This window comes from Chamaea fasciata, unplaced genomic scaffold, assembly GCF_029207755.1.
Source record: "Chamaea fasciata isolate MVZ Bird 193981 ecotype frontalis unplaced genomic scaffold, bChaFas1.0.hap1 SCAF_1, whole genome shotgun sequence".
NCBI classification, from domain to species: Eukaryota; Metazoa; Chordata; class Aves; order Passeriformes; family Sylviidae; genus Chamaea; species Chamaea fasciata.
The window spans coordinates 121,449,589-121,462,038 of NW_027094086.1; the positions used below are offsets into that span (position 1 = coordinate 121,449,589).

General features: G+C 41.6%; 1 protein-coding gene across 1 annotated transcript; it reads right to left on the reverse strand.

Moving 5' to 3' along the window:
* Nucleotides 1-3,369: 3,369 nt before the first annotated feature.
* On the reverse strand, nt 3,370-7,151 carry IL6 (interleukin 6). The gene is made up of 4 exons (XM_066195914.1): nt 6,727-7,151; nt 6,509-6,622; nt 6,142-6,288; nt 3,370-3,937 (listed from the first exon to the last, which is right to left on the reverse strand). The coding sequence occupies exons 1-4, from the start codon at nt 6,970-6,972 to the stop codon at nt 3,746-3,748; spliced, it is 699 nt and encodes a 232-aa protein (XP_066052011.1). The 5' UTR covers nt 6,973-7,151; the 3' UTR covers nt 3,370-3,745.
* Between the last annotated feature and the right edge of the window lie 5,299 nt (nt 7,152-12,450).

The following is a 12,450-nucleotide window of genomic DNA, read 5'->3' on the forward strand; positions in this document are numbered from 1 at the left end:
TGTCAAGAAGAGGAAAGAAATTCATTGAGAGATCAGAAATTGTTATCTAATCATTTGACTTGAAAAGCAAGTCCTTAGTCACAAGGTTTTTAGTTTATATATATGCCTTTTTTTTTTTTTGCCAGGGCCTTGACCATGAGGACTATGATGTATACTACTTCATACTTACCTTTCCACCATTTTACCTTTTAAATTGAAAGTGGAAAAAATTATTAGTTACAAATAACAGTGGCAAACATAGGGGGAAGTTTCCCATCAAGCTAAGCCAACATAATGGCTCATTACTGCTGAAGAGTGATCCTGCTGCCATGCTTTACTGGTGGTGTAACTCTTCCATCTCTTGTAGCATCAGCTTGGTTTTGCTAATCTCACTTGCCATCAGCTGTTAATGAAATCTGTGGAGGTACTAGAGATGCAGGCAGTCTCATTCAAGTAGCTGTTGTTCTCTGCCAAAATTCACTGTTTACAACAGGACTGGGTACAGAATGATACTGCAGCCTGGGAAGTTGGTCAGGCTGAAATATTTTCCACTTTTTTTTTTTTTTTTTTCCTGAGAAATTTCTTACACAATAGAGTAGGGATACAAAATAGAAAAATGGTACTTTAGAGACTATCCGTTGTTACCCTTCCCCCCCACTTTTCTATTACAGATGACTTGAACATTAGGTTACGTTGTCTTTTTGGTTTTGAGTTTGAGTTGTTTTGAGTTTTTTTTTCTCTTGTCCAGCATTCTGGTGTTATGGCAGTTGCTCTTTGGGATATTTTGTTTTTCATCCTAAACACTGTTGCTGAATACTGTGGGCTTTTCTTGAGTATTGTATAATGTATGCATGCTTTTCAACATAGCTTTACCTTCTTCCTTCTTTGGGAATTCAAACTCAGGATGAAGGGAGCTGGTAATCTGTGAAGCATTCCAGAATGTCAGTGTGAGGTTAACTAAGGATGAATGGAAATAAGGGGAAAGGCTAGCTGGGATGTGCAGGGCGAGGCTGGTCCTGTCCAGCAGCAGCCAAAATGCTGCTTTGGGTAATTTCCTTTTTTTTAGGTAATTATTAGCAGGTCTTTTTTTTTTTTTTTTTTTTTTTTTTTTTTTATTTGGGTTGTGTTAGTGGGGTTTTTTTTCGGTGGTGGTGGGTTTTTTTGAGTTTTCCCTGCTCAGTGAGTTGACTGTCAGTTGGGAAGGGCTCTCTTCAATAGAAGTGTTGAGGCATTGTTGCTGAGTTTAGTTAGGACTGCTCACTTTTACTATTGTTCTAAGTTTTTTATGTGCTTGTGCTGGTCTAGCAAGTAAAATAAATGCCTTTGTGTGTTTACTGATGTAAAATAGTTTCTACACAGCAGACTGGAAAAAGGATGATAAGTTGGTTCATTTGAGAGGTGCTATAGCATGCTCAGCAGTGTTTAGGTCTTCTCTGATTTCATCTGAATTCCCCATTGCAAGTATTTGTGTGCCAGAAACACCAGTGAGTGTTGGTTTCAGTGGAGCCGATCCTGGAAGCAGTCCCTGAAGTTGCCACTGTGACAGGAGATTGATGGCAAGCAAGGCAGCTGCTGCAATAAAGGACCCTGAGAACTGTGGAGGAGCCACAGGTTAAATAATGGCAGGTCAGTGGCACCATCAGGGACAACACTTTGCTCCAGGAAGGACTTTAAAGTTGACCTCCCCACCCTACAAGTGGTAATTTTGCTCATTTTCTGCACCCTAAAATGTGGCAGCATTTACATATTTAGTGGAATTGCAGACAGCCTGGGGTAGCCATCAGCTGAAGGGTGCTGGTGGAAGTGTTGGTGCTTGTCTGTCAGTTGCAAGGGATTTCAACACTCCAATTCTTACATGATTTTTGGCCTCTCAGGAGATCCGTGCGAGTTTGTTTAGATGCAGTTTACATAGTAACTAATGGTGATCACAAGCAACCACTGCCTACTGGGAGAAGTGAAACCAGGAGATGCCTTTCTTTTGGTCAGGGTTTTTAGTTATTTTTTTCCCCTCGCTCTCTGCTCTCACATAGTAGTTAGTTCCAGTATGGGATCCGCTTTGGGTCTTACAGCTATTATTGGCATATTAAAGGCCAGAAGGTCTCTAAACAAATGGTCACTTAAAGAAAATCCCTGTGAATGCAAGCAGTGAAAAGGCTAAGCCAGGCTTTCCTATGTTTCCTGGAGCGTGTGCCAGGACAGTTAAAGTAGGATCTTGTGTGCTGTTAGAGAACCCATTCACCACAGACCTCTTTAAAAATTTCCTTGAGATCTCCTCATACCTTCTCCAAATGTTGCTCAACTTGAGATGACAGTTTTACCATATTGGGCAAAGCAGTGGTTTGTTGTCTTTTGAGCATCTGAGATGTGAGCAGTGGGTGGACTGGTCACTGTTTTGGCATCCCCAGTGGTGGAATGCATATGTGGACAATCAGATCACTCAGAGGAAGAGGAGAGTTTGCTGACATCCTTATCCACATTCCAAGGCATGCCTTTCATCTGCGCATCTTCACGAGTGTGCTAGAAGGAAAAGTGAGGGTAATTAATATTCCACCATTTTTAGGGACAAAGCTTGAGGGATTTCTGCTGCCTGCTTCCCTGTGTGGTCTGTGAATTCCTCTGGGTTTGGGTATGTGAGGTACCCGCACAGTTACAGTGCTGCAGATGATACAGCCAAGGAAAGTTTCAGTGGTTTGGTACTCAGGCTTAAGTCCTGTTCTGTTTTGTTGGGGTTTTTTTCCCACACAAGTATTCAAGGATATGCATTCATGGTATGTGGCTTGTCCATACTAGTGAAATATAAATTATAAAAGACAAATGCATGTTGCTGCATTGCTCAGCAGCAATATGTTGATTTATATTGCTTAAGGAAATAACCTAAAATTTTTTTTTTTCGGCTTCTTGTGGTAGGGGCCAGAAATGTTTAACCAAACTTGGAAAATTCCCCTGGATGACAGCAATAAAACCAATCAGAGGATAGTATTCATGTCAAAGTGGTTAATGTGGTTGTCTCACTACTTTATTGTTTAAAAGAGACTATTTGACTTGTAAGAAGATCCTTACAAACAATTTTATTGGGTGTTCCTTATTAAATATAAGGCACTTGTCCATTTGTTTCTCAGGAGCATTGATGGTTTATCTTGTTCATTTTTAAGTGCCATTTTCAGTGCATCTGGTTCCTTCATATCCCATTTTAAGAATTATATGGTAATCAAGTTGTCTGTACATGTGTACATATATGCTATGTAGAGAACTGGCCTGATTATACAGAGAAGTTCTTGAAAGTGGTTATTCTGATAATTGCAGGTGTTTAAAACTGGATATATTAGAATGCTTTAGTCTTATTTCAAGTTCACAGAGGCTATACAAGCTTTTTTTAGAAATCGGCTTTTATTTATCCTAAAAATATAAAAAAAGTCATAAATACCATCTCTCAAATATATAAAAACATAAGTTATACCACAATTTTTCTGGGTTCTGCAATTTTTTTTGTTGAATAGATATTAAATAACTTTATTTCTGAATAGTACCATTAGAAAGGAAATAAAATACATAATTTGTTTAAATTATTTCTAAATATTTAAAATATAAATAAGAAACATTAAAAACTAATAAATATTTTAAATACAATAAATAAGGTTCCTAGAAGGAAATGGGAATGTATATAGATGCAAACCATTGTTACTATTTCTATTCTTAAAACAGAACAACACTGTTTTCTGCCACCTGGCAGATTTGTAACAAAAGGATTGTGCCTGAACTAAAACATTCAAACACTGAAACTCCTGGTGTTTTTCAAATAGCGCACGGCCCTCACTGTCTTCTCCATAAATGAAGTAAAATCTCGGAGGATGAGATGGATGGTGATTTTCTCTGTCCAGGCTGTAGTGGACTTCAGCTTTGTGTGAAGGGATTCCTGGGTAGCTGCATCTGGGATGATCACTTCTTCCGGATTGACCACCTGAGAAAAAGACAATATTGGGGGGCCTTGGTTAAAACACTGTCACAGCCTGTTGGAGAGCACTGGTTTGTATGATCCCAACCTGCTGCATAGCCACTCTTTCTGTACTGCACACGACAGCTCTCCCTGGGACCTGTGCTTTCCTCCAGCCCTGTTTCTGTGGAGAGGTGTGAGGAATGCTGATACCTGCCACGATTGCTGTGTAGGAATCTCTGGGCTACACTGTTCTGGTTTGAATGTGACCTGTGGTACTGCGGTCCAGCAGGCTCTGAGCAGATCAGTGCACCCCTCCTGCTCTCTGGCAGTCGTGGTTGGTTAGGTAGCGAGGTGCTGATCATGGTTGGTCCTAACCTGTACTGCTCCATCCTGAGTCATAAGTTAATTGGCTGACATTGGAGTACTCTAACATTTTGTAGCAGATTAGCAAGTTTCCAAAGATGTCCAACTTCTTTAGCTGCTTAATTTTTACTCTCCAGGCATTTAGTCACGTGTGAGACTTAAGTGCCACCAACTTTCACTGATCTGTGAGAGCATGACTACAAGATGAGTAAAAGTTACGAGTTATTTATCTAATGCTGACTCACAGTCCTGTGCACCCAGTATCTAAATGCCTTTGAAGAACTTGTCCCAAGAAGTGGGACTTCTGAAAATGGGAATTACACACCCAAATCATGGAGCTGTTTTAGGTGATTTGGAGTCCAAAATTCTAGCAGGCACCTGCCTAATCCTGTGTTTAGGACCTCTCCTGCCCTTAAACAAGTGACAAAAGATGCAAACCTCCTTCTGGAACATCTTTTTTGTGAAATATAGGAGAGAAATATTCTTGCTATCCAGACTATTTGGGAGTGTGTTCTGATCACACCCCCTTTTCCTGGTATGCCCATTTCCTTGTGCTCTGGTAAAGTCTGTATCTGGATATCCACAGGTATCATGCTGGTGGATCTATTTAATCACAAATGATAGATTCTGGCTCTGCTGTCCTTGCCTTAAACAGCAGATTTTTCTCTCACAAAGAAAAAAATCCAACGTGAAGATCAAGGCTTTTTCTCAAAAACCCCACAGTGCAGGTTTTGTTTTTTATCACTGTGTTTAATTCTGCCTGTTTACCTTGGCAAAAAGAAACCATCCAAAGCCCCAAACCCAACCCAAAGAACCTAGTCTCTCTCAGTTATGAAACAAACTTTGTGCAAACTTGTGTATCAAGCTGTAAGCCAGTATCCTGTTGCTGTCTTATGACAGGACTATTATTCTCAGCTAGCACAGTGTAAAAAAAAGCAGTTCAGCTTCCTTTCACATAAAGAATGATGGGCATAAGTAAATATGTTAGGAAAGGTATGGCAAACACACAATACACAATAGGCTTTTCACATGCCCCAATACTTCTGCAGTCCTTACCTGGGTGATTTTTTATCAGGTAAATAGATTCCCCAAAGACAAAAGGAAGTGTTCATATTAAGGATTATTTAAATGAGCAAGAACTACAGGAATTAAGGAAATTTTTAAGTGTGATCTTTCAGAGCGCTCCAAAACATGAAAAACGTCCGTCAGAAATTAATAGCATTTTACTTTACCAAATCAAGAGAGAAATGGGTGTTTTAATGAAAGAAGACTTTTTACCAAAAAGAGATGTGTTTTTCAGTTGGGAGCTATCTGGTATATTGACAGCCATATCTCAATATACCTTACAGTTTGGTTTAAAAGTTTGGTTTGGAGAGTGTTGAAGGTAAATGATACTGTAAAAGTTCACTTGGCTTTTCCTTTTTTTTTCTTTTTTTTTTTTTCTTTATTATTATGAGCTGTAAAAAGAAGTTATACTTCTTTTTCTGACTTTTACTTCTCAGTGGGTTCCAACATCAGTATGGGCTGAATTGCAGTTCTGCAATTAGAAACAAGCTCCCTGAGAAATCTTACTTCTATCAGCCAGTGTAATACATTTGTTCTTAAAACAATGATGCATTTAGTTGGTTTGGAAATTATAAGTAACAGTAGAAAATAGGAAGAAGAGTTGTTTCTTAAAGAAAAGAAAGCAAACCTTTGTAAAACCTCTAAGTCATAAGGGTAAGATCTGAGCATAAGGAACCATCACCTGTTTTTTCAAGGAACTGAAACACAGCATCCTCTATTTCACATAACATCCTCTATTTCTGACTTCACATCAGTATTAAGCCACAAAAATTATCGGAGTGAATTTAAAACAAACTCACCATCTGTCTTAAGATGTGTGCCAGGTGCGCTGTGCTAAAGGATAGCGATTCAACATTTTGGTTTTCACTACTAAAAGTTTCTTGTATGTATTTGAGGTATGTCTGAAATGTGTAAAGCCCGCTGGAGATTTTTCTCAAGCATTTATCCTGAAATGAGAGAAAGGTGAGAAAGTCACTTAGAGTTCAAAATGCCTTGATCTCAATGCTGTGTGCAGGTTAGCAGATGATGCTTATATGGTGTGGAGGTCTGGCCAAAGCCGGCTAGCGCCGGCACAAATCTTTAGGTCAACTTCCACAGTTCTTTTGAGCAGGCAAAACCTGCCCCAGGTATACAGGAATAGACCAGAAAAGGAGAGTGGTTCCTTGCCTCATTAAAGCCGGCGTGCAGACACCCATCTTCCTCCGTCACCTTGGGGAGGTTGAGGTTGTTGCGGAGGAGCATTTCCATGCTGTTCCGGCAGACGGTAAACTTCTCGCACAGCTGGGGAGAGACACGAACAGGTTTGGTCGCACCTTGTTCAGGAGGCAGCCGCGGCCGGGCCGGGCGTGTGAGCGTGTGCGAGCCCGCGGGGCGGCCGTACCCACCTCGTCCTGCAGCTCTGCCGCCCGGGCGTGCAGCAGCCGCGCCAGCCGCAGGCTGTCGGGCAGCGCCGCCCGCCGCGCCGCCACCTCCTCCAGCTCGGCCTCCCCCGAGGAGTCCGCGTTGGGCAGCGGGCCGGCGGCGGCCCGCGGCATCAGCAGCAGCAGCAGCAGCGGCGGCAGCAGGAGGGCGGGCGGCCGGCGGCGGCCGGCGCGGGCACGGTCGCATCCACAGTCCCGGGAAAACTTCATGGTGCGGCTTCTTCTCGACTCCGGCCCCAGCCCCTTCTCGTCTGCGAGGCTGGCGGGTTGAATGAGCTCCGGGCATCCCTGAACGTGTATTTATTGAGGGGGCTTCGAAATTATTCATGGCCTGGGAAAGTCCGGCGTGAAAATATGAGGGGGATGTGCTCACTGAGCGCGTCTGGCTTTTGACGGGGCTGCTCGAGAGCGGGATTGTGAAACGGCCGGGGAGGCAGCCGCAGCGGCCGGTGGGAACATGAAGTAATCGTGCTCCGTAACTCCTTGAGGGCCGGGCTGCCCCCCGCACCCACCCCCGGCTCACCTGCCCCGCGGGGTCCCGGCCGGGAGTGGAGCCCCCCGGTCCCGCTTCCTCCGAGCCTGCCAGCTCCAGCCGCACAGAAACTCCTGGAAGTCGTATATGCATACCTACCTATGGACACGTGTACTTTATTTATGGTATATACTTCCGTGTAATTTAGTGTTTTAATGTGGTTTAATGTTCTATGGATTTTGTATGATGTACAATTATCTCCGTGGTTTAGCTGTTTTTAATCATTTGTATATGTGAAACTAAACGCCCCTGTTTAGGTGCTGGGTCGTACAAGTCGGAAGTTGCCTCTTTCTGAGTGAACTACATGTGGGTGGGAATAAGTACATCAAATGCTTTAAATGGACCAAAGCCAGCTCCTCCGGGAGGGTGGCTGCAGGAAATGCCACGAACTTCCCTGTTATCTGCTACCTTATCTCTTCTGCCTACCTGGTAGTCTGTTCCAGGAATTCTAACCTTTCAGGGAGACTTCACCCAGGGCAAGTGTCCCTGTTGGGACCAATCTTGTAGAATGCAGTCTGAGTCAAAGTGTATAAGGCATGCTGACATTGAACTTGTGGAATGTCTTGAACTGATTTGGGCCAAACTGCCTTTTTCTTTTACTTTCTTTTTTTTTTTTCTTTTTTTGTAGTATGAAATCAGTTATGTTTTCTCACAAAGGGAAGACCAGTCTGCATTGGGAATTGCTAACAGTAGGGTACAGAGTGGGGGGAACAGAACATGGGGCATCAGAGAGGTGTTAGAGACAATACAGAAACTGAAAAATACCCCAGATACTTCTACTTCATTTTCTAAGAACAGCCTGAAAAGAGAGCCTCAGGAAAGACGCAGGGTACTACTGGTTTTTATTTAATGTCTCTTTCTGCCAATAGCAGAGAAGCGGTTGCAGTAATTTTGCCCAGTGGAGAGCTATTAGAGCTGGAATGCAAGTGTGAGAGAGCAGTTTTCATCAGCAGCAATCTGTCTCTGCCCGGGTCTCCGAGTGCAGCGGAGAGGATACTGCCAGAAGAGTGTCTGCTGTAATGTCAGGTCTGTGGCGTTAGGCATAGAAGAAAGCATGCCGCTAGCAGTATGTTTGACTATTGTCAGTGAAAAGATCCAACTGAAATGTGCTAAAGGATTAAAACAGCCAGGCTAGATGAGCTCAAAGCCTGGAATTTGCTTTTGGATAACCATCAGAGGCCGATACACCAGGGAGGGAACTCCTCTGCCTACCTCTTTTTCCACTTGCGACAGCACATGGATGTACACGTCTCAGGGATTTCCTTCCGCTGCCACGCGACTCATAGGCTGTTCTCTGCAGACAGTCAAACTTGACCTAACCCCGGTGAAAGTACTCTTCTTAAAATGATGAAAACTTGACAGAAGGCTGTGTTTCCTTAATAATATCTTTTCAGCAACCATTCTGTAATTTAGTCTTGTCTGTAGCTCTGTAATTCTTAATTTTGTAAACTTATTTTATGAGTTTTCATATTCTTATTATGTCATGAAAGTCTCTGTTCCTTCGAAATTTTCAGAGAACATTTTTGTGCTGATCACTGTCATACAGTCTTGCTGATTGTGTAGTTGCATCTGCAGAGTGAAATAAAAGCAAGTTTCAACTGTTCCTCATCTAAGTCTCTAAGCCTTCAGTTACTGTTTTCTCATTTCAGGGTTTTGTTTACTTTTTTATATGAATGTCCATGTGACTTTTCAGAAGTACAAAGTATACTTACATGCTCCAGTGAAAGGTACTCATTAATGGCTTAGAAAGTCCATTTGATAATCTAGGACAAAGCATAGCATTCAAAGGAAGAAGGAACTGGAATTTACACAATAGCATTAGAATCCTTCTATTGCTTTGGACAGTTTATTATGGAAAATCACTTATTTAATTGGTACTGAACATAGAAGAAATACTTTTGCACTTATCTATCTATAATAATGGTTGAATTTTGGGGAGGGCTTAAAGGAGGTCGGCATTGTATTACTAATTAGTCTGCACTGTACCACACTGAATTACACTGATTTATCAGTAGTCACGTTGTTCAAAATTTAGTAAGCCCTGAACAAACAGCATTTGCTCATGAGTTACCTACAGATCAGGAGATCTGCCTGGTACTTAAAATGTAGGAGTATTATTACTGAGACTCTAAGGCATAGTTTCTAGATGCCAAGGAATTTCTTTCCTGCATAGCATCTTTGTAATACTACAGATTACTGTTCTTGTACCCTTTTATTTCTATTGCACTTTGTTTCACTGTACAATTTTTTTCTTTTTCTTTTCATTTATATTACCACCAAGATGGGTACGTCCTGGTATGTAAAAACTTCCTAAGGTGCGATTTCAGAAATTCTCAGCGTTTAACCAACTTTTTCTTCTGTCTGAGAAATGAGCACTACTACTGGACATTTCTGTAGGAGCAGAGGGACCATTTCTGAGCATTGTAAAAAATCTCTCTGATTGTCGCACATGAAAATCATTCACAGTTCCAGTCAAGGGTCAGTTTATAGCCAAACCAGGATCATTCCATATGTGTAGGGTGTGTGTAAGATCAATGTGCAACTCACTGACCAATTCTGGAAAAGATTCTGTTTCTTCTAGAATTGCTCTGACTGTGTCACTTCTGTTCTTGATAACCTGGGAGATTTGCAGAGAGGAGCCTGTTTTCAGGAGAAGTGGGTGACACCAACAAGGAAATGCTCTTGCCACTGAAGAATTCAACAAACTTCAGAGCTGTCATGGTCAAAACTTGTCTCCCCTCTTCTGTCAGCCATCAGGCACATCTCTACAAGGAACCCCACTGTATGCTGGGGCAAAACCCAGTGCCATTGGCAGCAGCAGGACATGGTACCTGCTGAGTGTTGTGAGTCAACATAAATGGCATTCCTAGATGGAAAACTAAGGTCTTTCAATGAAGTAGAATTACTAGGGTTGCAGTAAGTTCCACTCTGATCTGTGTGTTCGGTTTGACTGACTTTTTCTTTCTAATAATCTCCACTATTTTATGGTAGTACGAAAACCAGTAATGTTTATTTGGGGATTATGACTTAAAATAGTATTGTTGGTAGTAAGAGAAGAAATACAACTGAAAATATGGTGTTCTTCTACATAAGTGTTATATTGTGTGTGGAAGAAAATGCCAATTGTCAGAAGTGGGATCATGACAACCACTAAGCTAATAACTTCCAAATATTTTGAGTGAGGAGGAAAGCTGATGTGTGGTTCCCCGGTATATTTTTGGTTGAATTCCTCAAAACTTGTAACGAGGGAACTTGAATTCCTACAGATCTTCTAAAGAGTGTCGGAGTTCTTTGTAATGTTAAACCAAGCTGCCCTGTGCTGTATTGGAAATGAACAGGTTGAACAGGTCAGTAATACTCTGTGTTCATGTTTCTTATAAGCAAACATTGCTTTGACAAGCTGCATGTCACCAAGTAGTGCTGGTGCACTTGACTAACAGCCCATCGCTTTTGTGGCTTGGCACATTCTTTGCCTCTCTGTTGGTTGTTTGCCAGGTAACTGCAAAGTTGTTTGGGGATTTTTTTGGTGAAAAGTGTGGGGGATTGCTCATTCTTCTTTCCTAAAGGAAGACTTGCATCATTTTTAAACAAGACTAAGATGTGTAGTAAGACTTGAATTTCTTTCCTTGAGTGCATCATATGCAAATACCATGAATTTCCTTGCCTTAAGCTAAATCAGGTTTAGAGGAAAATTTTTTACTTACCTTTAAATTATCTCCTGTTTTTCAGCTTTATCTACTTAATTTTTAAGAAGATTAATAATGCTGTCATCTTCTCTAGTCAACTTTCAGCAGACAACTTCCAGTCATGCAGTCCTAGGTGAAAGCTCCTAAATATAACAGTTCTAGGGGAATATCTGAATGCTACAAGACACTTCTAATGCTAAATAGACGCATCCTTCAAGTCAAAATGATTGCAGACATTTTAGTGCTGGAATGGGAATACGTTGGCACCTGACAGTGAAACTAGTTTTGCAATAGGAGCAGTTTGCTTCCGTGGCTGCGCTGATAAATGGCATCAGGAAGCAATTTGACGAACTTTTCTCATGGAAGCAAGGTAGCTGTTGCTTTGTCTCCATCACAGCAGTGTGCCTGCTGGGGTGAGTGGTGCCCCTTTTAGGGCTGCATGAGACACCAGAGCAGAGAGCTGGCTGAGTTAGAAATACTGGTGCCTTTGGATCTTTCACAAGCAGCTGTTGTCTGGCTTGTTTTGTGAACATCACCCATGAGGACAACACACTGTTTTGACAGGGATCCCATTTTGTCGGCACTGTGTTTTGAATTTTTGTAAGGCTGTACTGCTAATAAAGAAATCTCTGCTTGTTTTTAAATATTAGTTGACCGTTAAGTTCCACTTGTGTTTAAGGAACTTCTCAGTTCCCATTGAGCTTGCTTTCTAAGCATGAAAGATGAAAATTCAAAGAAGTTATATGATGAAGAGGGAGGTATTTCAGTCACCAGAGAAGATGACAGAGCTGAAAAGAGAACACAGTGAGGAGCCTGAGTGTATGGGAGGTACTGAATGGTGTAAGTATTTATCTTCATTGTTTGCCATTTTTTACATGGTACATTAGATGTAGATTGTTTTACAAAGCATTCAAAAGGGGGGGTTTCCCTCCAAGGAACTTGCTCAATGCCAAAGGAAACTGAAGGGTGTCAATGTTTATAATCCCACTCATGAATGCACACCAAGTCTAGCTCACCTCACTAAAGAGGATCTATTTCGCGTTAAATGAGCGCTCGTGTGTTGTTCCATGAGACATCTGTAAATCTAACTATGTTTACCCTTGTTCATGCCCAATGTTTTTGTGGCCATAATCTCATTCTCAGACTATTGTCCCGCTTGGTTTGACATTTAGCCGTGCATTCTCCTGCATTCTTGTTCTGCTTTTCCTGGTGGTTACCTTTCTGTGACTTGGTAAATTATCTACACATAAACCAAGTCACTTAATGAAATTTTTATGTTTTTTTCCTGGAAAGTGGAGGTTTCTCTCTGTAGCGAGAACAGAAGTTGGGTGGTATCAGTGGTAAAAGTATTGTAACTCCATTGTCAGAATGAGATGCAAGGCTTCAGTACATTCCTTTTGGGACATAACTTTTCAATAGCACTTTCTATGTGTTGGAAGCTTCTCTCAGCAGATGGGTAAGTGGAAAACC

Coding starts and splice junctions, on each gene's coding strand:
- IL6 (XM_066195914.1), bottom strand. CDS start 6,972: ATGAAGTTTTCCCGGGACTGTGGATGCGACCGTGCCCGCGCCGGCCGC. Junction 6,623..6,726: donor CGGCAGAGCTGCAGGACGAG/GTGGGTACGGCC, acceptor GTCTCTCCCCAG/CTGTGCGAGAAGTTTACCGT. Junction 6,289..6,508: donor TGCACGCCGGCTTTAATGAG/GCAAGGAACCAC, acceptor CTCTCATTTCAG/GATAAATGCTTGAGAAAAAT.